The sequence below is a fragment of the Dendrobates tinctorius genome, unplaced genomic scaffold (genome assembly GCF_039654945.1).
Source record: "Dendrobates tinctorius isolate UK_male_01 unplaced genomic scaffold, ASM3965494v1 ptg000158l, whole genome shotgun sequence".
In the NCBI taxonomy this organism is placed as follows: Eukaryota; Metazoa; Chordata; class Amphibia; order Anura; family Dendrobatidae; genus Dendrobates; species Dendrobates tinctorius.
The window spans coordinates 4,242,591-4,266,907 of NW_027361825.1; the positions used below are offsets into that span (position 1 = coordinate 4,242,591).

General features: G+C 44.5%; 1 protein-coding gene across 1 annotated transcript in view; it reads left to right on the plus strand.

The window, feature by feature from the left end:
- Nucleotides 1-24,317, plus strand: part of LOC141051778 (complement factor B-like) — a 118,655-nt gene that overhangs the window by 42,116 nt on the left and 52,222 nt on the right. Inside the window, exons 2-9 of the mRNA XM_073548801.1 lie at nucleotides 6,372-6,575; nucleotides 6,925-7,110; nucleotides 11,575-11,748; nucleotides 12,623-12,718; nucleotides 14,896-15,029; nucleotides 16,076-16,214; nucleotides 16,650-16,781; nucleotides 17,864-17,959. Of these exons, the coding sequence (XP_073404902.1) occupies nucleotides 6,372-6,575; nucleotides 6,925-7,110; nucleotides 11,575-11,748; nucleotides 12,623-12,718; nucleotides 14,896-15,029; nucleotides 16,076-16,214; nucleotides 16,650-16,781; nucleotides 17,864-17,959 (1,161 nt within the window). The remainder of the gene's footprint in view (nucleotides 1-6,371; nucleotides 6,576-6,924; nucleotides 7,111-11,574; nucleotides 11,749-12,622; nucleotides 12,719-14,895; nucleotides 15,030-16,075; nucleotides 16,215-16,649; nucleotides 16,782-17,863; nucleotides 17,960-24,317) is intronic.

The following is a 24,317-nucleotide window of genomic DNA, read 5'->3' on the forward strand; positions in this document are numbered from 1 at the left end:
CAGCTAGAGACAGTGGAGGGTGGTAAAGTACTGGGTTTTGACCACTAGGGGGAGACCAAGAACAGCAGGAGAAAGAGACGGTGCAGTACTAAAGTTTGGCCACAAGATGGAGGCAGAGAGCAGTGAGGAAAGGGCTTAAGAGCAGGAAACCGAATAGTCATGGTGGGCGGAGTTACGGGGACTCTAGAGGGGAATTCCCAAGGAGGGGAATATAAAAAGGGAGAGAGAGTTCCAGAAGGAAGCCAGTCTGGAGGAGGAGTACAGGAGAGGTGAGACTGAAGGAGGAAGAGACAGAGAGGAAGAACTCCAGGAGGGACTGGAAGGAGAAACAGTCAGGGGGTGGCTCTGACAGGAGAGCCACAGGACAGAGGAAGCCCGAGGGTACCAAACAGACGGACTCGGACAGGTGAAGCGCTGTGGTGGTGGGCCTAAGGCAGCCACAGTGAAAGAGCCACGAGGGACATCACTGCAAAGGAAAGAGAAGAAGGTGAAAGGTACCCAGGCCTGTGCATAGAAGCTGTCGTGCTGCTGCTGTGTTGCTGTGGTCTTCGGGAGGATAGCCAATAAAGAGGACCTGTTGAACATACATCAGTTTCTGTCTCCAGTCTGTTTGCGGCGAAAAAAAGGGCCCACCCCCCAGTTGGCACACATACCTACAGTTGCATGTGACACCGCTGTGTCTCAGTCACAGCACATGCATGGAGAGCCCAACAAACAGGCTCTCCATGCTTGTGCTGTGACCGTGACACAGCCATGACAAGTGCAGCTGTGGTGCTGATCAGCCGGCGCGATCCAGGAAGCAGAGTTCCCTCTGCAGCTTATTCGGTAAGTGCTATAGCTTGCCGAATAAGAGGGAACCCGAAACAAATTTGCTCAACTCTACTGACCACCCTCAACCCCGGACCTCCGGCAACCAGAGGTGACTCCCTATGTCTCTGGCGAAGACGGCGATCAACTCGGATCACCAGAGACATGGCTGCCTCAAGGGAGTCAGGAGTCTCATACAGAGCAAAGGCATCTTTAACCCTTACTATGAACCCTTCACAGAACTGACTACGGATGTCCGTGGCCCACCTTCAGAACTCAGAGCAATATTCCTTGGCTAGGTGGTCTCCATGCTGAAGTTGGTGTAGGGAGGACTCAGCTAATGAGACGCGATCAGGGTCATCATACGCAAGGCCCAATGCCTGAAAAAATCCCTCTACCATCTGGAGCGAATGTGAGTCAGACAGAAGAGAAAATTCCCATGCTTGTGGGTTTCCCTGGAGGAGCGAGATAACTATCCCCACACATTGCTCCTCCGTACCTGAGGATACCGGCATAACCGGAAGTACAGTTTACAGACCTCACGGAACACAATAAACTTGTCACGTCCCCCAGAGGACCAGTCCGGCAACGCGACCATGGGCTCCACAATGGTTTGCCTGTGAGATGAGGTCCCCACACCAGATGTATCAGGGTGCAGTAAACCTTGCCTAAATCCCCCACCTCCACTCTGAGCTACTGAAATTGCTCTGTCAGAGCAGAGACTGGATCCATCATGGATCAGAGAAAATATTAATGGCCAGAGTTAATGTCACAACACAGCTGACGGGTGACCCGGGACCAGGAACTCCTTTCCTGGCCCTAACACAAGGGGGCGCCCTAGCTCGCCTGTTCCCCATGGATACATCAGATGATGAAGACGCCGGGGCCTCCGCCTTGCCTTATCTCCTAAGTTAGCCCGCCATCTGTTTTATTCCCCCACCCAGGGAAAAGGGTGCGCTACTGTGCACCACAGTACACCAATACGACAAACAGGGCAACAAAAACAAGGGTTAATAGAAAACTCCAGGCACACAAAATATTCACTCACATATAACAGAGGAATCCACCGGGGAAGAAATCAAAATAGGGAAGGATATGGAATTACCAGGTGTACAAACCAAACAGTCGCTTATAACTCCTCCAGCTCTCCTTCTCATACCAACTTCTCTTCCTCCTTTAGCCATACAGCAAAAGCTAACTCTGACCTCTGATGAGGATTAATAATAAAGCCCAGATTAGAAAGGGAAAAGGAGTGGCTAATAAACATGTGTAATAAGACGGAGAAGTGCTTATTCTCAGCGTCGGAGTAGGAGATACCAGACCCTGCGGTTTTCTAACTCCACACTGTTGGGGTAACCCCGTGAGCATAACTCATGATCAGTTCAGGTTCAGAAATGTAATGTATGTGAAAGGTGGCCAGGGTGGTAGTCATGGCAATCAGCTGTAATGTTCCCACACCCTGACGCCCCACAGATAAAACACAATGTCCCTTCTGCTGAATGTGCAGCGTGCTCAGCAGTACACTTACGTTCACTGTCAGAGTCCTTTCGAGTCCTGTCATCCCGGCTCTGCGTTTCTGAGCTCCACAAAACATCACAGAGACACAGTTCTTTTCCAACAGTTGAACTTTACTATTCAATGGTGCATTCATCACATTTGTAGCACAGGTTTCACAAAGGGACATCTTCTGATCTCTCCCTGCCTTCCGGGCAGCCTCTATCCTTCCCGTCAACTCTATCTCTCCTCTTCTGGCAATCCCTGCCTTATCCCTAGACAATCTCTGTCTCATCCGTGCCTCCAGTGCCACCAGCTTCCTGCCAGCCCCTCTGTTCTGTTATGTATTTCCGGTCAAGGATCACACTCCTTGGATATCTCCAGGCTTGTTTATTACATGAGACTTGTGATACATTCCTCCATTACAAGATGTCTGCTAACAACAACTAACCAAGTAGTGAGACCCCTAGAGGCAACATCAACATATAACATATTGCTACACCCTCATCCAGTTCCAATAGGGAAAGGTGCCAGGAACACCGTCACTGCTACTCCTGCCTCGGTCGTAGACCCCAGATCATTCTTGGAGATGGTCCTTCTTAGCTGGTGCCCAACTGCACAGTCCTCAGCCTGGGGCCTCTTCCTGCCATAGCAGCTCTATCCCCACAGCCGGCCGGCCATCTGGCTCCTTTCCTGCTCCTTACCAGGCTCTGCTGTCTAATCAAAAAGTGTCTGTCCTATATCCCTTGCTCTGCACTGCACTGCCCTATAACTCCTCCCAACTGCTACACGCCTATGCTAACTGTACCTAACTAACACTCCTAATCTATTCTAATCCCTATCTCTATGATGCCCCCCTCTATTCTAATCCCCCTACGGTTCTACACTATCTTAGATCCTGTTCTAACCCTAAGCCTATACATAGTACTTGACAAATATATCACATTACAGTACATAACAAGCATAATAACATGTGCGCAGCGTCCAGGAGAGAGGAGGCATGTGAGGGTCCTCGCCACCTCCTTACATATGTACACAGTGACTCCACCAGTTGAATAGTGAGTGCAGCTCTGAAGTATAATACAGGATGTAACTCAGGATCAGTACAGGATAAGTAATGTTATGTATGTACCCAGTGACTGCACCAGCAGAATAGTGAGTTCAGCTCTGGAGTATAATACAGGATGTAACTCAGGATTAGTACAGGATCAGTAATGTAATGTATGCACACAGTGACTGCACCAGCAAAATAGTGAGTGCAGCTCAGGAGTATAATACAGGATGTAACTCAGGATCAGTACAGGATCAGTAATGTAATGTATGTACACAGTGACTGCACCAGCAGAATAGTGAGTGCAGCTCTGGAGTATAATACAGGATGTAACTCAGGATCAGCAATGTAATGTATGTACACAGTGACTGCACCAGCAGAATAGTGAGTGCAGCTCTGGGGTATAATACAGGATGTAACTCAGGATCAGTACAGGATCAGTAATGTAATGTATGTACACAGTGACTGCACTAGCAGAATAGTGAGTGCAGCTCTGGGTTATAATACAGGATGTAACTCAGGATCAGTACAGGATCAGTAATGTAATGTATGTACACAGTGACTGCACCAGCAGAATAGTGAGTGCAGCTCTGGAGTATAATACAGGATGTAACTCAGGATCAGCAATGTAATGTATGTACACAGTGACTGCACCAGCAGAATAGTGAGTGCAGCTCTGGGGTATAATACAGGATGTAACTCAGGATCAGCAATGTAATGTATGTACACAGTGACTGCACCAGCAGAATAGTGAGTGCAGCTTTGTGGTATAATGCAGGATGTAACTCAGGATCAGTACAGGATCAGTAATGTATGTACACAGTGACTTCACCAGCAGAATAGTGAGTGCAGCTCTGGAGTATAATACATGATGTAACTCGGGATCAGTAATGTAATGTATGTACACAGTGACTGCACCAGCAGAATAGTGAGTGCAGCTCTGGAGTATAATACAGGATGTAACTCAGGATCGGTACAGGATCAGTAATGTAATGTATGCACACAGTGACTGCACCAGCAAAATAGTCAGTGCAGCTCTGGAGTATAATACAGGATGTAACTCAGGATCAGTAATGTAATGTATGTGCACAGTGACTGCACCAGCAGAATAGTGAGTGCAGCTCTGGAGTATAATACAGGATGTAACTCAGGATCAGTAATGTATGTACACAGTGACTGCACCAGCAGAATAGTCAGTGCAGCTCAGGAGTATAATACAGGATGTAACTCAGGATCAGTAATGTAATGTATGTATGTGGGGAGGAGGTCCCACATATAGTGATTGGGCCGGAACCAAGGGGACCGCCATCAGGGTTCCTGAAGGAATCACACCAGGGGGATGACAAAGGGAGAGACATGACTAAGGGTGCCAGGGCAAAGGCGGGCGGGGTTAAGATAAAAGGAGCAGGGGGCACGCTCTGGTGTCAGTTGTCAGAGAGTCGGACAACAGGCAGGAAGCGGTGTGAGACAGAGAGGACCGAGGGAGTGGACGGTGCATTCTGGAGAGACCGACAGGGGTCTATGAAAGGAAAGCTGCGCACTCACCGACAAGTGACACATGAGAGACTTTCACCGGCGGCCACTCCCCTCATACGGTCGCATACAGCCGCTCCCGCTTTTTCCCTCCCTGCTGTGACAATTCCGCGACCCCTAGTGACCGCTGCGACTACAGACCATTCCGTTACAGCGGTCAGGACACTGCCCCCCTGCCTTCTCCCCCAGTTGCGGCCCTGTCATCACCGGCCCCTGGGGACGCCACCTCGCTACCGGCGGCCGTAGAGGCCCCTGTCCGGTTTGCTAAGGGACCCTGAGCAGAGGTTGGTGAACGGTTATATTTAGAGACTGCGTCATAACTCCACGGTGAGACGAGAGCCGCAAGGAGACGCCTGTTGCGCCCCACCATCATCGTTTCTTCAGGGCCTGTTGCGCCCCACCGGCATCGTTTCTTCAGGGCCTGCTGCGCCCCACCGTTATCGTTTCTTCAGGGCCTGTTGCGCCCCACCGTTATCGTTTCTTCAGGGCCTGTTGCGCCCCACCGTCATCGTTTCTTCAGGGCCTGTTGCGCCCCACCGTCATCGTTTCTTCAGGGCTTGTTGCGCCCCACTGGCATTGTTTATTCAGGGCCTGTTGCGCCCCACCGTTATCATTTCTTCAGGGCCTGTTGCGCCCCACCGGCATCGTTTCTTCAGGGCCTGTTGCGCCCCACCGGAATCGTTTCTTCAGGGCCTGTTGCACCCCACCGTTATCGTTTCTTCAGGGCCTGTTGCGCCCCACCGTTATCGTTTCTTCAGGGCCTGTTGCGCCCCACCGTTATCGATTCTTCAGGGCCTGTTGCGCCCCACCGGCATCGTTTCTTCAAGGGCCTGTCGAGCCCAGTTTCATCCCGGAGTATCGAGGCATCAAGGCAGCTGCATCAGCAACCTCTACGCGGCCACGCCTGTGATCCTGACAGACCCCTGGAAGGATAAGTTTACTATAGGAGATAAGGACCCCCCCCAGTTTGGTCATACGTGGCCTATAGCACCCGGGCCAACCGGGATAGTCGCATTTACCATAAGAAAGTGTTGTTAGGTTTGTTGAGTCCCTGCGTGGACTGGTTGTTGCTAATACTTTTTGCTTGCTCAATATAGCCCCAGCGGCTACAGTTTATAAAAGTTATTTCCACAAACCACACTCAGTCTCGTGTCTCGTCACTGCATCCTGCGAACCATCTGAACCCTACATGTACACAGTGACTGCACCAGCAGAATAGTGAGTGCAGCTCTGGAGTATAATACAGGAGGTAACTCAGGATGAGTACAGGATCAGTAATGTATTACACAGTGACTGCACCAGCAGAATAGTGATTGCAGCTCTGGAGTATAATTCAGGACGTAACTCAGAATTCTGACCTGTGCTATCATGTGTATTAGGATAACAGTGCCTGCCCTATAATAATACAAATCTCTGCCAAGGCTGATTTTTTTTTGCTTCTCCTGGAAGGCCATTTGTACAATCACTGTTTTCCTTTTCATTTTAGTGTGCATTGCAGCCCCTACACCTGAATGTGATCTTAATAAAATAACTATTGCTGGTGGGACTTACACTGTGACTGATGGAGGAAATGTTGGCAGTACGGTGGAGTACAGTTGCCCTCAAGGAATGTACCCGCACCCATCCTTCTCACGGGATTGCCTCTACACTGGTCAGTGGACGGATGAGAAAGTGAAGGCGCATTGTAGAGGTAACTGACTATCAGCGACTGCTTACTGAGACCAGGTGAGACTTAGAGGTAATAACCAAGGGCCGAGCTATAGGGGAGCAGAGGTAGCAGTCACATCTGGACCTTGGTTCCTGAGAAGACCCGAAGACTCCTCTGGTAGCTGAGGAACCTGATACACATTTGCCATTTATATGACTGTGCCACTTAGCAGTGTTGGACTCGGGAACCTGGGGCCTCTATGACACGTCTCATACATTTGTCTTCTACTGCAGCTTTACTTTGTTATATCTTGGGTCAAATAAAGGATCCACTGGCTCCAGTCATCCCGTAGATTATTTCTTTATGATATTTGGTTCCTTTACCCCCACAGTTGTGCAGTGTCCCAGACCAGAAATGTTCGACAATGGAGAGTTCTATAATCGCACACAGAAATACTTTGTGGGAGACGTCCTGACCTTCGAGTGCTGGGGAGGGTTTAAAATGGTTGGTCCTAAAACCCGCACCTGTCAGGCAAATGGAAAATGGAGTGGAGAAGAAACAATATGTGACGATCAAGGTATAATGATGTGTTAAAATGATAAACTTGCAGAAAAAAATGTGAAAAAAGGTGAAATATATGTATATATAACAAGTAAAATAGAATAAATAAAATAATGTAATAAAATAACAAGTATTATAATAAAATAGTAATAATGAAGAAAATATTTTAATAAAAATATAATAATACAAGTAAAATACGATAATAAATAATATGGTAAAAATAAGTAAAACAGTTTCATAACATAAAGCAAAGTCCAGCAATAACGTGAGCAATCCAGGATGCTGTTAAAATTTTTTTTCTTTTTATTCATAAATCCATTAAAATGCAATGGTCCAAGCAGTTCAAAACAGCAATAACGCAGGAAAGTAGTGCAGATAGGACTACGCGTTTCAGCGGTAGAACCCGCCTTCTTCACGGTCCAGAATCTAATCTGCTTTCCAAACATGGAACCTTATATACATCCCACTCCCATCAGGATAATTATAAACATATGTGAGAGACTTAAAAACATGTGCTATAAAAGCAGATCAAACATATAAACTATCCACATATTGATCAGTATACAACATGCATAAAGATTATAAGGAAAGAATTCAACATATTGGAGAAAAGTACATTAGGGATGTCCGATAACCTGACCATAAGATTTAAGGCCCTGTGCACACAGTGCAGACTCCGTGCAGTTCCGCAGCAGATTTGGCCCTGCAGAACCGCAGCAGAAAAGCAACAGAACTGCACGTGAAGCACAGTACCATTTAAGGCTATGTAAAACAAAAAAGGCTGTGCACATGCTGCAGACTTTTCTGCGCAGATCTGGTGCAGAATAAAAGAAGCAGCATATCGCTTCTCCTGTGCGGCTCTGCCGCAGCTCTCCACCTGCTCCATTATAGAAATCTGCAGGGGGAAACTGCAGGGGAAATCCGCACAAAAACTGCACCAAATCTGCGACAAATCTGCAGGCAAAACGCAGATCATCTTACCTAAAGATTTAGCAAAATCTACGTGGAAAATTCCACAGCAGAATCGGCACCGTGTGCACATAGCCCCAGTGGTACAAAAACATAGAATAATAATATTAACCAGCATTATATAATACAGATATATCAATAGTGCATAATGATATCCAGGCGGTTATTAAAGCCCTGTGGCATGCGAGTCCCCAACTCAAATATCCACCTACTTTCTCTTGCAAGCACTTTTTTATGAAAATCTCCCCCTCTCAATGGTTCTTTTACCTGCTCTATGCGCATAAAGGAGAAACCGCGTAAATCTCCATTATGTTTTTTTTGAAAAATGTCGGGATACTACTGATGCACCAACCATAGGCAAATTACTAGCGTCTGATAGGTGTTTGCGGATTCTAGTTTTAAGGGGGTTCATCGTACAACCTACATATTGCATACGGCATATATTGCAATTAATTAGATACACTACATTCTCCGTATTACAGTTTATAAAAGAACAAACATTAAACTGTTTTTTATTGGAGATGTAAATATTTTAGATTTATTAGCAAAACCGCAGCACTTACAGATATTGGCACCGCATTTAAAAAATCCTGTTGTTTTTAACCAATTGCTAGGGGAAATTTTATCCGGATCTTTGAACATGCTGGGTGATAATAGTGTAGCTAAAGTCGGGGCTCTTCTTGCCACAAAGGCAATATCATTATTTTCCACAATATTTTTCAAAATATCATTCTGAGATAACAAGGGAAGATATTTTTTGATGATTTTAACAATAGAGTTAAACTGAGGACTATAATTGGTACTGAAAACCACCCTAGATTTTTTAGAGTCAAACTGTCTTTTTTTCTCAGTAGATTCCAACAGCTTAACCCTATCCATGCCTGCTACCATTTTCCTGGCTCTGTCCAAGGACCAATTAGGATACCCCCTTTTTTTTTAATTATTACAGGTCATTTCAATTCCTTCCTCCAATTTGTCACTAGATGTAGTATTCCTTTTTAGTCTAATAAGCTCCCCCACAGGAATATTCTGAATGACATGTTTGGGGTGATTAGAGGAAGCCATTAAAATACTATTGCATGCAATGGATTTTTTATAGGGAGATATCAGAACCCCATCATTGTCCAGATCTGCGGTCAGTTTCAAATCCAAGAAGTTAATTGATACCTCATGACCACTACTAGTAAATTTTAGATTGAAATCATTCAAATCCAAATAAGAAAAGAAACTTTTTGCAGACGAGAGACTACCCCTCCAGACAAATATCAGATCATCACTAAATCTCCCCAGCCAAACAATATTATCCTTGTATGGGTTATCAATATTAAAGATATAATTTTCTTCCCACACAGACATAACCAGGTTAGCTAGGGAAGGTGAGAACTTGGCGCCCATGCTCACACCCTGTGTCTGGAGGAAATATCTCTCATCAAACATAAAATAGTTGTGGCTTAAAAGAAATTGAATTGAGGAAACAATAAACCTCTGAATGGAATCCTCATAATTACTGTATCTGGACAAATAATATGTGATGCATCGTAACGCGACGTGATGGGGGATGGAAGGATATAACCCCACCACATCGCAAGATAACCACACATAATCAGATTGCCAATGAAATTTTTCCATAATCTGTATTATACTTTTGGAATCTTTAAGATGACTTGGTGTTAATGGCACTAAAGGTTGAAGATAAAAATCCACCCACCCCTAGTTTCTCACTGAATGATCCGATCCCAGACACGATAGGTCTGAGAGGGGGAGGAAAAACCTCTTTATGAGCTTTAGGGAGTGAGTGGTATATTGGGACAATCGGTGTTTCACAAAAAATAAATTTTTTAATTCTGTCTGAGATAGCACCCATACTAATTCCCACCTGTAATAGATGTAATAATTCAGAGTTAAATGAATTAGTTGGATTAGATGGCAATTCAATATAGGTGCTACTGTTTTCTAAATCCAGCAAGTTCATTTTCTTATATAAACCAGCATTGAGAGCCACAATAGCGCCCCCCTTGTCTGCCTGGACAACAAGGAGATCGCCATTAGCCCTCAATTCATCAATTGCCTTATGTTCAGAAATACTCAGATTAAATTTAACCTCTTGATGTTCTACTTGATTATAAAGAGACACAAGCTCACTTTCAATTGTTTCCTGAAAAAAATCAAGGAAAGGAGGTCTCGATTTTACTGGGTAGAACATGGGATTACGAGTCTGAAACCTGTCATTTAGATTAACCCTATCCTCCAACTCTGAAAGCAGATTAGATTCTGGACCGTGAAGAAGGCGGGTTCTACCGCTGAAACGCGTAGTCCTATCTGCACGACTTTCCTGCGTTATTGCTGTTTTGAACTGCTTGGACCATTGCATTTTAATGGATTTATGAATAAAAAGAAAAAATTTTTTAACAGCATCCTGGATTGCTCACGTTATTGCTGGACTTTGCTTTGTCGTTGTTCACATTTGTATGGATGGACTCCTACATCCAGATCCGGGCACAACGGAGTTAACCAGGTCAGCTGAGGTTCCAGGTGGTTCACAGGAGTGAGCTGGTCTACATTGTTGGATTTATAGTTTCATAACATAATATAATAAAAACAAGTATCAATAATATAGTAAAAACAACAAGTAAAATATTCTAATTTATAAAATAATAAAATATAATAAAAGAACAAGTAAAATAAATACAAGTATAATAACAGAATAGCAAAAAAGAACAAGTAAAAAATATAATAAATACCGTAATAAAATAAAATCTAAAAATATGGTAAAAACAAAGAGTAAAATATTGTAATAAATAATATAAAAAAACAACAAGTGTACAATAAATGTTGAACCTGTATTTCATTTCTTATATTGCAAGCAATATAGACTTCAAAGTAGTTTCTCAGGTTTTTTCAGATGTGTGTAAAATTAAAAAATTACCAAAAGTCAGCCAAGTTGCTCCTGCTCAACCCTTTGATGCCAGTGCGGTGGTCCCCGCTTGTCCTGTGCCTCATACATTTTTCATGTGACCGCTGAAGCCAGTGATTAGTTGCAGTGGTCATGTGAATTAAGCATGTGATACCATTGTATTATTCAGGATCAGCCCTGGTAGACTCCAGCAGTCTATGTTATATGATCCTTCTGAAAGCTTCTGTAAAGTCAGGAGGATAGACAGAGACACAGTGAGCACTATTTGCAAGGAAGGTTGGAATCCAGATTAATACATACATTTTCTTTACCAATTTCAATATTGGGGCATAAAATCATAAGTTTCCACAGCAAAACTTAGATTGGGTGCATCACACAGGGTCAAGAAATAAAAGTCTTGAACGCCAAGGGAAGTGTGAATATCTGTACTGTGCTGCCTCTAGTGGTGGCTGTAAGTAAATGCTAAGAAAAGCACAAAACTATACTACTGTAATATATCATCCTCTGATGCTGCTGATTTCTCTCTTTGCATCTCCCCCTCCAGCTCCATCCCTAAATGTCACCCCTTTTGTTTTCCACACATTTACCCACATATAGCTGGCAGCTGTCCAGATCCAGGAATTCCCATCGGGGCTACGAAAGTAGGTACTTCCTACAAGATTGGGCAAAAAGTGACATATGAATGTCAGCAAGGGCTTAGTATGTTCGGCTCTAAGGAGAGAGAATGTATGGAGAACAATCGTTGGTCCGGAGCAGAACCGTCCTGCAGATGTAAGATTATTCACTCTTTAAGGAATAAGCTGTTGGACTTGTGCAGTTTTCCATTATTCATCTTTTTCTATTAATAATCCATTTGTCCGATCCTACAAGTACCCTGTTTAAATTTTTGGGATAATGCAATATAGTTTCATGAGATTAGGTTAAAAACACATCATCTGAGATTAAGTGTCTCCATGGTTCCAGACTACAAAAAACCCTGCGTAGTCAGACCCTAATTTGCACCTTCTGCCTTTTCTTTTATTTCCTGGAAGGGCAGAACATAAGGTGTAAGAACAGACTGCGGGATCAGACTACACAAGGTTTGTTGTAGTCTGTAACTATGGAGACACTTAAGTCCGCATTGGAGCTGCAGACACGGGGAATTTGTCAATTTCTTTTCCTGAATTACCCTCTAAATACAGAGACAAGTGTTTGCTTACAAATACTGAAGAGGAGGGAAATAAAACTATGGGAAACTGTGGAGAAAAGTAGTAGTTTTCTTGGCCTGAAACGCGTTATCTTGTCCTCATTGTTTATAATGGCTTGTGATTTTACAAGAAAGAATTATGCTCCAAGTAATTTTAGCCATATATTGGATGTTGGCTAATTTGTTATCTTCCTTATTTACAGGAAACAATAGTATTCACTATGATTAACATTTTTAGGTTAGCATCCCCATAATAGAATTTACAAAAAATAAACAGTGCCACTCCTTTCCAAAGTCTGTGTCTGGGATTGCAGCTCTGTTCCCTTTTAATTGAAGAGTGGCGCCGTTTCTGAAGAAAATAACACAACTATTTTTTATAATCTTAACTTAAGCAACCCTTTTAACTAAGAAATCCATACTGATTGTGTAAGGTGACTAACATGTCTCTTTCCTCCACAGACTCATATACATTTGATACCCCCGATGAAGTGGCAGGGTCTTTCTCTTCTTCCCTTTCTGAAAATATTGAGTCATCTGACCCAAATAGAGTAGAAGGTAAGAGACCTGTATGTAACATGAACTGTACAATGGAGAATACCTATGTTATAGCGGGGGGTGGACATAGCAGTGTGGACTTGCGGTAAGCAAAAAAAAAATATTTCACAATGAAGTTCAGATTGTTACCTTGGCCAATTCTGAGGAATGATATACGACAGTCAATTAAGCAGAGCAAACAGGGCCGGGTCCAATGTCCAGGATTATTTTGGAGTTCGGCTTCCTAGGAAAAGAGTGTTGATGTTTGGATTGCACTATCATGAGAGAAGTAAATGAGGATGAGCTGATGTCTGAGATGCAGTTAAAATTGATGTAGTAAAGGGACTGTCCTACTAACAATATCTATGTGCATAGCTGATGGATGTGCCCCTTAAGGTGGATATGCTTACTTTTAAGAGATTATTTCCACATTTCAGATTAGCCTATGAAAAGGGGAGGGGAAGAATGAGAGAGGAGCTAACTGATAGAGACAGACTACACTGCTGTTTTTTCGAAGTATGAAATCTCCCCCTAGAGCTGCATTCCCAGATACACTGGTCACTATTGCTTGTAAAATTAGTGGATCATGGACTTACAGTTTCACTAACACGCAAGAGCCTGGAGGGGCGTAACTGGCGACCACCTGGGTTTTCACTAAAGCCCCTGATGGTATGGCTAGACTTGGACCACAGATGGACGCCAGGTGCTACTCCAGGACAGATCCTGGTACCGCAGCAGCTGATCCCAAGGGTCAGGACAGTAGATACAGACTCAGAGTCCAAAGTTGGACCGGATACTGGTGGAAGGGATAGTAGTGCTTATACACACGGGACAGGGTAGTAAGCACAGGTACCAGTTTACATAGCGTTGTAGCGGTTTCAGGCTCAGGTACCGCAGGTGCGATTTTAGGTTCATGTGTTAGTGTACCACCAGAGCTGTTTCCAATTCATGTACCACCGGAGCAGTTTCTTGGTGACGTACTGATGGAGTGGTTTCATCTCAGGTACTGCAGCTGCGGTTTCGGGTTCAGGTATTGCCGAAGAAGTTTCTTGTTCACGTACCTATGGAGTGGTTTCAGGCTCATGTACCACATGTGCAGTTTCTGGTTCAGGCACCACCGGAGCCATTTCGGATTCAGGTACCGCCAGAGCGGCTCAGGTACCGCAGATGCAGTTTCCAGTTTGAAGTATAGATGCAGATCTGACTGGAACAAGTACTAAAACAGATGAAGGTTCAGGGACCTGACAACAAGCTTGCAGCTAGCAGATTGCCAAAACTCAATTGTTCCTCAGGCACCTCTCTACAGGTAGAGGTGCCTTAAGTACAAATGTCTCCTAGATTTTAGCTGGAGACACATATGATTGCGCATGCTGTCTCTTTAAGAGACCAGGAATGTGAGCACACGCACCTAAAATGCACCAACAGGGGAACAGTGTGGTGCACGCCGAGACTTGGACATGGGAGCCGGAGCAGGGGACACAACAGGGCAGCCTGGACGGTGAGTAAGTCGGCATCCCCGCATGCCACAGCACCTCCCTCCCGTCTGTGCAGTGTCCTCATTGCTGCTGATGCTGCTTCTGAACACGTGCTACAGAGACAAAAGAGCAGGAATCCCTCATGTCTGTGTGTGTTGTGTATGGGAGACATCATAGCACCTAGTCTCCAACCTCTGGCTCAGAGAGAGCTGAAGATTAGTGATGGAGCAGGAAGAGGGGAAAACGAGTGAAGTTTTCCGCTCTTAAATATAAGTCCGCTCCTGGGTACACAGCAGTAACCGAATAAAACCCCGCTGAAAAATGGAAAAACATTATTGTTTTTCAAGATATTTACCCCACTTGTAATTTTTTCCCAGGTTGTCCATACTTTATATGGTGAACTGAATCATTTCAGTCAAAACTACAACTCATCCCATAAAAAGAAAAGCATTCACATGGCTATAGCGTTATGTTCTTGAAAGAAGGGGACAAGAAAAAGAAAAGCTAAAAAAACCAAATAATCACCTTGTCCTTAAGAGACAAATATGCGTCATACTGGTTGCTACTGGCATTGTATTTGGGCGAGCCACGGAGGAGGCGCTGTACAGTATTTCAATTTCAGCAGATTAGACGCCATATACAGTTCTGGCTCAGAGGTCCCTGACAACCACTCACATTAGGACAGATTTACAGAACCTGATATTTCTCTTATTCTTCATATAGTGGATGGTGATCGTAAACTGATGGTGAAAACAGGAGGTCTCATGAACATCTTCATCCTCATCGATGCCTCTAAGAGTGTTGGACCCAAAAACTTTGAAATCGCAAAGGATATCAGTGAAGTGTTCATAGAAAAGGTACGGGAAATATATGTAGATGAGTGCTGGTTGCTATATTTTAGGGCACTTTATATAGAACCTGTGTAATGGCGTACCTTCTGCTCTTAAAATGTAACTTTACAATATACAAATGTGCCGCCTTATGTTATATCATAAATACTTCCATATAATTATAACTGCTCTACCGTACAACTAGCATCATACACTGCAAAATAATGCACTGTACAGTGTCTAAATAATAGTGCAACACAATGTAAATTGCACCATACAGTGAAATATCATAAAGTAGTTTGTATCAAGTACGATATAGGATAGAGCATAACTTTTTAAATGCTGAGGGTCTGACCACTGCTCTTTGCTGAGCCCCAGATGAATGGAGAGGAACAAATCAAGAACACCTCTTCTCCATTCATTCTTTTTGGACTTGCAGGAGATAGCCGAGTCCTGTGCCATCTCTAAGGAATAATATATATTTGGGGGAATAATATATATTTGGGTGAATGCTAGCTGGAGATGCTAGAATATCACTGGCGCCCCTCGGACGGTAAAGATGATAAAACCCTACAAACAGAAAAGACTTCAGCCATGTTTGTCGAAAAATTTATTGATATTTTGCTGATTGACTTGATTCTTCATTGCAATGTGTAGCTGGTTAACATAATGCTCTTGTCCTTCCTTAAGAAGACAACTTGTGTCACAAAAGATCTGTCTCTGATGACATCTGTGCTCTTCAAGTCCTGGATTAAGTTCTTTACAGGCTTTGTACATGAATGGAGGGATGGGCCGGTATCTTTGCTGGATAGATGGATGAGGACCAGTAAGGATGGTGTGCCAAGCCGATTGTTCCATTCAGGGTGGCAGATGGACCTCTTTATCACTTCTCTTTGGATGGAACTAGAGTCAGTTCATTCTTCATGGCATCCAACATCTTTTCCAGACAATTTTGCATATACAAGTATATCCATAGATTTGTCACAGCACTCATTTGTGTAAATTGTATTTGACCTGTTATGGTTCTGATATGACGACGGGGGGTAGTATACGTAAATCATTGCCTCTTACAGATATCCAGCTTTGACTTTACCCCTCGTTATGCTGTCATCTCGTATGCATCATTTGCGAAACCCATTGTTCTGCTGTCTGATGATGACAGTGTGGACGCTGACGCCGTCATCGAGAGGATTAAAGCATTTAAGTACAAAGGTAATGGAGCTGTCGTCGCTTTCCCATTTACTAATGATATAAGGTGACACATGACCAACCACAAAAGCTGGCACACTATAGAAAAATAATTGAAAGGGTTTTTCCAGTTTAGAAAACCCATTTTAAGACAAGTTATTAGATATAGGTGAGTGGACATGTTATGGATAGAGCATATCTCGCTCTAGAGGACCTGCCCTGTCCAATATTACACAGACAACACATTCATGTTAATGGACAGCGTAATACTTATTTTCACCTGTGGTGGCACTGCAGGAAAACTAACCACTTTCTGAGATGTTTCACAACAAATAACCAGTGATCACTGGGCATCCCAGTGCTGTCGAAGAGACTCTTCCACTCCTGAAGGCGCAAAACATTAGCTTTGTATCAAGCTTAGTATGAAAAGCCTGAAATTAATCTTTTTTTTTTTTAAAGAACATGAAGATAAACAGGGAACGAACACTCGGGCTGCCCTGAATGAAACCCACAACATGCTGTCACTGCAAAATACAAGGGATCCGCAAAAATTCCTGGAAACGAGAAATGTAATCCTGCTGATGACAGATGGCAAGTATCGGGTCACAGTTAGTCTTTCAGGTCACTAATGAAAATCTTGTCAATCCTTAAACTTGTCTTCTTTAATTCATAGTCAGTGCTCTGTCTTCCTCCTAAAATTTTTACACAGAGGATCCTTAGGTGGGCTAGGCTCTGACTGTACAATAGCTCCTAAGTGTCCAGAAGAAGACAACCCCATTTGGAAGTAGCTTTCAAGTGAATCCCTCACATTCTCTTACAGACTCATCTAAAAAAAAAAACCTTTGGATCTTATTGATGAAATGTCCAGTGTGTGCAATGATAAAGACTAGAGATGAGTTAATATGCCGAATTTTGAATTTGATGGGAAAATCGATTTATGTCAAATATCTTTGCATGGGAATCAAATGTCTTTCTATGCTCAATAGTGACCTCAGATTATATTAAATGTAGGGTATAAAAAAAATCATATTCTTTTCTCCCCGCCCCTCACCTGCTCCTCCACGCAACTCCATGCCTGGTCTCATAGTCCACTTTTAGAAGCTTGGTGTTTGGCAAAGATTTGACCTTGCGACATTGTGATTGCTAATCAGTGACTTTGCATGAAGTCTAGATGGCATTAGGGCCTCACATTGTCTTAACGTGTTTCGCCCAGAGTTATCATGATCTTGCAAAATCTAGTCAGCCTTGGAGGCGTCAAGGACCACTGAAAATGGACGAAAACAACAGTCACCTAGAAGAGGACAAAAAAAAATCATACATGGAGCTGGAAGTCAAAGGGGAGGGGTTGGGGAGGTGAATATTACATTTTTAATCCTTTCCCGGCCATTTAGAATCAGAATATTTTGAAAAATTTTTTAAAAATTTGATTATGGTAATCTCTAATAACGTCAAAGATCATTTTTTTGGGAAATATACATGTTCTGCACAGATGAAGGATGGCTTCACAAATCATCTCATTTGTTGGATCCAAAGAATTCTAATGTTAATCTTTGCAAAAAGTCAACCTTCTAACATTTTCAGTCGGTACTTTATACCATAGCGTGTTTTACGTAACCACAAACACATTCTATGTATCATGTCCTCTTCATGACAACTTTTTTTTTACTCCTTAGGAAAGCATAATATGGGTGGAGACCCGACAGTGGAGATTAAGAGGATCAGAGAAATTCTGGACATCAGGAAGGACAATAGACGTGAAGATTATTTAGGTATGGAATATATTTGTTAAGGTATTTGTACCTCGTTTCAATAGACGCTGATGATAACCAGGTATGAAGTTCCTACAGTTCAGCAGCAATGTTGAGTAATCAGTTGTCAGAGATGGCCAAGAGCCCGAGGAGAATACAGATAGGGTTCCTTACCACTTCCGTCTCCTCTATTACATTCCTCACCGCACTCAGTGCTGGCAGCAGCATTGTCATTGTATCTTTTGTACTGAGTGATCATGTGAGATCCAGATAATTTTGGTGTGTTGCGGTCCTTAGGAAACATAGATCTCAAACACCAGGGATTATTCTTATTACACCGGCACATTATATGCAAATGACTAAAGCCTAATGATCATGAAGTTTAGACTACTTTGCAATAATATCAAGGTTATAGCCATAAAATTCATTGGGGAATTTGCAAATGGTTGGTCCAGCTTGGTCTTCGCTACCTAATGAGCTACACAATCATTATTCGGCATGGTAAAGTAATCTCAAAAACATCTGGTGAAACCAATGTGTGCGGTGGTCTCTGACGATGGATGCCGGCATGATGCAATTTTCTGTGGAACATCTGACCTCATCTTCCCAAACATTTTGTCCATGTTCGAGAAGAATAAGATGATAATTTATGTTATATTAATGTCCATTATAGTTTAATTGTTCCTCAGACGGGTGTGGAATTTTATATTTCCCCCTATCAGTCGTTTTCTTTGAGGACTTTCTTTGCGGTTGGGAAAGTCTCCCATCCGATTGATTATATTTTTATTTTTTTTCCTTTCCTGCTCCCCCCTTTTTTTTTTTCTTAAAGGGAATTTTCCTTCTTTACCGGTCTTTTCTCAAACCCTATTTCTGGTCTGTGAAATGAACTCGTCAAATTCTGTTCACTGAATGTTAGAGGTCTTAATATCCCTCAGAAGCGTTCTCAGATTCTTTACTCTATGCATAAACAAAAAATCCAGATTCTTATGTTATAAGAAACACACTTTAAATCTGATCACGTTCCTAAGTTAAAAGATAGGTACTTCAACACCTGGTTCCATAGCACAAATCCTGAATCAAAGTCCAAAGGTGTCTCCATTGCAGTCCATAAGTCATTAGTAGGGATGAGCGAAACGGGTCGAAAAATTTCAAAAGTCGCCGACTTTTGGCAAAGTCGGGTTTCATGAAACGAAACCCGACCCTAGGATGAGGTCGGCCACGAGGTCGGCGACTTACGCGCCAAAGTCGCGTTTCAAAAGTTTGTTTTGCGCTCTTTTTCAGCCAATCAGGATCCACGGACACTGTGGGCAACGTGATGACATAGGCACGGGTAACCACCATCTTTCAGAAGGGCATGCAAGTGATTGGCTTGCTTTGGTGGGCGTCACAGGGGGTATAAAAGGGCGTGCACGCCGACCGCCATCTTACTTCTGCCGATCTCAGTATAGGGAGAGGTTGCTGCTGATTCTGTAGGGAGAGCGTTAGGCAGGGAAGAAGACAAAAAAAACTGCTTCTGCTGCTAGCGATTTGGCCTGCACAACACACCAGTCACTGTGTGTGCAGTGCAAGGGGAGGCTATATTGTGGTGTATCAGTGGTGTTGGTTGTTGGGCTGCCTTTTAAGGCTTCCTGACAGGCTGGCATTGCTGTTTACCCACTGCTCTGCAAACTGCTTTTTTAAAAGCAATCCAATCTCCCTTATCCTCTAGTCACTTTTGTCACAGCTGTGCCATCGAGCCTGTGACATAGCGCTCAGATATCAGTGGGCCTCACACAATCCAAAAGTGTCCAGTGTCCACAAGTGTCTGCAGAAATTCAAAATCTCCCTTATCCTCTCGTCACTTTTGTCACAGCTGTGCCATCGAGCCTGTGACATAGCGCTCAGATATCAGTGGGCCTCACACAATCCAAAAGTGTCCAGTGTCCACAAGTGTCTGCAGAAATTCAAAATCTCCCTTATCCTCTCGTCACTTTTGTCACAGCTGTGCCATCGAGCCTGTGACATAGCGCTCAGATATCAGTGGGCCTCACACAATCCAAAAGTGTCCAGTGTCCACAAGTGTCTGCTGAAATTCAAAATCTCACTTATCCTCTAGTCACTTTGGTCACAGCTGTGCCATCGAGCCTGTGACATAGCGCTCAGATATTCATTGGGCCTCACACAATCCAAAAGTGTGCAGTGTCCACAAGTGTCTGCTGAAATTCAAAATCTCACTTATCCTCTAGTCACTTTGGTCACAGCTGTGCCATCGAGCCTGTCACATAGCGCTCAGATATTCATTGGGCCTCACACAATCCAAAAGTGTCCAGTGTCCGCAAGTGTCTGCTGAAATTCAAAATCTCACTTATCCTCTAATCACTTTGGTCACAGCTGTGCCATCGAGCCTGTGACATAGCGCTCAGATATTCATTGGGCCTCACACAATCCAAAAGTGTCCAGTGTCCACAAGTGTCTGCTGAAATTCAAAATCTCACTTATCCTCTAGTCACTTTGGTCACAGCTGTGCCATCGAGCCTGTCACATAGCGCTCAGATATTCATTGGGCCTCACACAATCCAAAAGTGTCCAGTGTCCACAAGTGTCTGCTGAAATTCAAAATCTCACTTATCCTCTAGTCACTTTGGTCACAGCTGTGCCATCGAGCCTGTCACATAGCGCTCAGATATTCATTGGGCCTCACACAATCCAAAAGTGTCCAGTGTCCACAAGTGTCTGCTGAAATTCAAAATCTCACTTATCCTCTAGTCACTTTGGTCACAGCTGTGCCATCGAGCCTGTCACATAGCGCTCAGATATTCATTGGGCCTCACACAATCCAAAAGTGTCCAGTGTCCACAAGTGTCTGCTGAAATTCAAAATCTCACTTATCCTCTAGTCACTTTGGTCACAGCTGTGCCATCGAGCCTGTGACATAGCGCTCAGATATTCATTGGGCCTCACACAATCCAAAAGTGTCCAGTGTCCACAAGTGTCTGCAGAAATTCAAAATCTCCCTTATCCTCTCGTCACTTTTGTCACAGCTGTGCCATCGAGCCTGTGACATAGCGCTCAGATATCAGTGGGCCTCACACAATCCAAAAGTGTCCAGTGTCCACAAGTGTCTGCTGAAATTCAAAATCTCACTTATCCTCTAGTCACTTTGGTCACAGCTGTGCCATCGAGCCTGTCACATAGCGCTCAGATATTCATTGGGCCTCACACAATCCAAAAGTGTCCAGTGTCCACTAGTGTGAGCAGAAATTCAAAATCTCCCCTGTCCTATAGACACCTTGTACCTTGTTTTACATTACTATATAGTTTGTTGGATTTTGTCTACATTTTTACCAAAAATGAGGAAGGCTGGTGGAAGAGGCCGTGGAATTGGGCGGGGGTTGGCAGCTGGTAATGATGGTGTTGGTGGTGGATCTGATGGTAGTGGCAAGAGCAAAATAGGACCGTATGCAGGAGGTGTTGAGCCTGCGTCATCGTCTGGCTCCATAAGGCTTCGAAGGCTTAGTTTTCTAGGAGTTGGCAAACCGCTTTTAAAGCCAGAGCATCAGGAAAAAGTTTTGTCTTACATTGCTGACTCAGCCTCCAGCTCTATCGCCTCCTCTTCTTCAGTTGTAAAAAGTAAAAGCACTGAGTCGTCATTGGAGGCTCATGTTCATGAACCACACCTTTCCTTGTGTCCTTCACCCCAACCAAGATTGAAGGATGACGCAGGCCATACTACTGATTACTCCATGGAGCTGTTTTCACATACCATGCCTGGATTATCAAGTGAAATGGTGAATTACCCAGGCCAAGATGAATCTGACATGGAGTGCACTGATGCACAGCTGCTGATGGATGATTCTGCTGGTACATTCACTCAGAGCACTACATTGTCCTCGCAGTGTACAGAGCCAGATTCTGACCCTGATGAGACTCAGGTGCCCCTTCCCGCACACTATACCACCATACACGGTGACACAGAGGAAGGTGCACATGACATTGAAGAGGAGGTGATGGATGACCCAGTTGTTGACCCAGATTGGCATCCATTGGGGGAAGAGGGTGCTGCTTACAATAGCTCAGATGAGGAGCATCCACAGCAGACATCAACATCGCAACAGCTGTTATCTGGCAGGCCTGGAGCACTCCAAAGACAGGTTCCAAAAATCAAAAGAGTTGCTGGACAGCTTGTCCAGAGGGTCAAAAGATCACAGCGTGCTAGGCCGCAAAATGTCTGCCAAAGTAGGAAGAGTGCAGTGTGGCACTTTTTTGAACAAAATCCTCATGATCAGGCCAAGGTTATCTGTAAGAAGTGCGCAAAGACCTTTAGCCGAGGGAAAAATCTGAAAAATTTGCATACCAGTTGCATGCTTAGACATTTAACCACCACACACTTGCAAGCGTGGACACAACACCAAACCTCATGTGCAACCGATCACAACGAAGGTAGTCAGCAACGCTACATTGTTTCCCCCACTGTAAGCCCACCGGTTAGCACAGCAGCAAATGTTGAGGTGTCGTTGCAAGGCCACAGCAGTCAGGGAATCCCACTGTTATATCAACGAAAGACTGATTCTAGGCCATCAGAAAGAACACCAACTCCATCACCATCATCAACCCTCTCTCAGTCCGCCCTGTCCACCGCTACTTCCACCATATGCAGCTCTCAAGTCCAGCTCACCCTCCCAGACACTGTGAGTAGGTCAAGAAAGTACTCAGTCTCTCATCCGCGTACACTGGGTTTGAACGCCCACATTTCCAAACTAATCTCGTTTGAGATGATGCCCTTTCGATTGGTGGAAAGCGCAGCTTTCCGCGAACTCATGGCCTATGCAGTACCACGCTATGACCTACCCAGTCACCACTTCTTCTCTCGCAAAGCCATCCCAGCCCTCCACCATCATGTGAAAGACCGCATTGTTCATGCACTCAAGCAGTCAGTGAGCGGAAAGGTGCACCTCACAACTGATGCATGGTCCAGTCGGCATGGCCAGGGCCGTTACATGTCCATCACTGCGCACTGGGTTAATGTGGTGGATGCAGGGTCCACAGGGGACAGTGGTGGTGGGACAGTGCTGCCTAGCCCACAGTATAGGAAACAGTTGGCTGTAGGCGTTCGACCCTCCTCCTCCTCCTCCAGAAGCGAAAGCTCGTCCACAGAGCGCAGTCGTACGAGCACTCCATCTGCAGCTGCCACTGTTGCACACGAGGTGTCCCACTATCGAGCAGCTAGTGGAAAGCGTCAGCAGGCTGTGTTGCAGATGATGTGTTTGGGCGACAGACACACCGCCGAGGTGCTGGCCGAGTACTTTCAGCGACAAACTGAGTCATGGCTGGGCAGTGTACATCTTGAGGCAGGCAAGGTAGTTAGTGATAACGGCCGTAATTTTGTGGCAGCCATAGCCCTTTCAAAACTCAGCCACATACCTTGCTTGGCTCACACCTTGAACCTGGTGGTGCAGTGCTTCCTCAAAAATTATCCGGAGTTAACAGCCCTGCTCCAGAAGGTGCGAAGACTGTGCGCGCACATCCGCCGGTCGCCTGTACACTCCGTTCGTATGCAGAAGCTGCAGCGATTGCTCCACCTTCCCAACCACCGCCTCATTATCGACATTGCAACAAGGTGGAACTCCACCCTGCACATGGTGTAGCGGCTGTGCGAGCAGAGGCAGGCCATAATGCATTTGTGGGAGGATACACGGCCAGGCACTTTGAGAGCAGACATGGAGTTGACCGGTGTGCAGTGGTCAAAGCTGAAAGACCTCTGTAAAGTCCTTCAGTGTTTTGAGGAATGCACACGGCTGGTAAGTGCAGACGACGCCATCCTAAGCATGAGCATCCCACTTATGCGTCTGCTCATGCAAACTTTGACGCACCTTAAGGAGCAGGCTTCTGCAGCCAATGTTGATGAGGAGGAAGAGGAGGAGGGAATCCTTGATGACATTCAGCCATTGTCTGCTCAGGGACCTCTCCTGGACGAGGTGGAGGAAGAAGAGGAGGAGGAGGAGGAGGAGGATGATGGGTATGATTACTTAGGGGAGGAGGATGCATCTCGTGGGGCAAGTGAAAATGTTGGCGTGGCAAGGTCTGGTACAGGGTTTGTGCGTGACTGGAGGGATGTGGATTTGCCAGAAAGTGCTCCTCCAACCAGCACTCGCAGTGCATCATTGACACCGGGAACATTGGCCCACATGTCAGATTATGCCTTGCAGATCCTAAAAAGGGACCCCTGCATTGCCAAAATGATGAACGATGACGACTACTGGTTGGCCAGCATCCTGGATCCACGCTATAAAGGCAAATTACAAAACATCATGCCACAGGAGAACCTTGACCTAATATTGGCTAATAAACAAGCAACTCTGGTAAATCGGTTGCTTGAGGCATTCCCAGCACACAGCAGCGG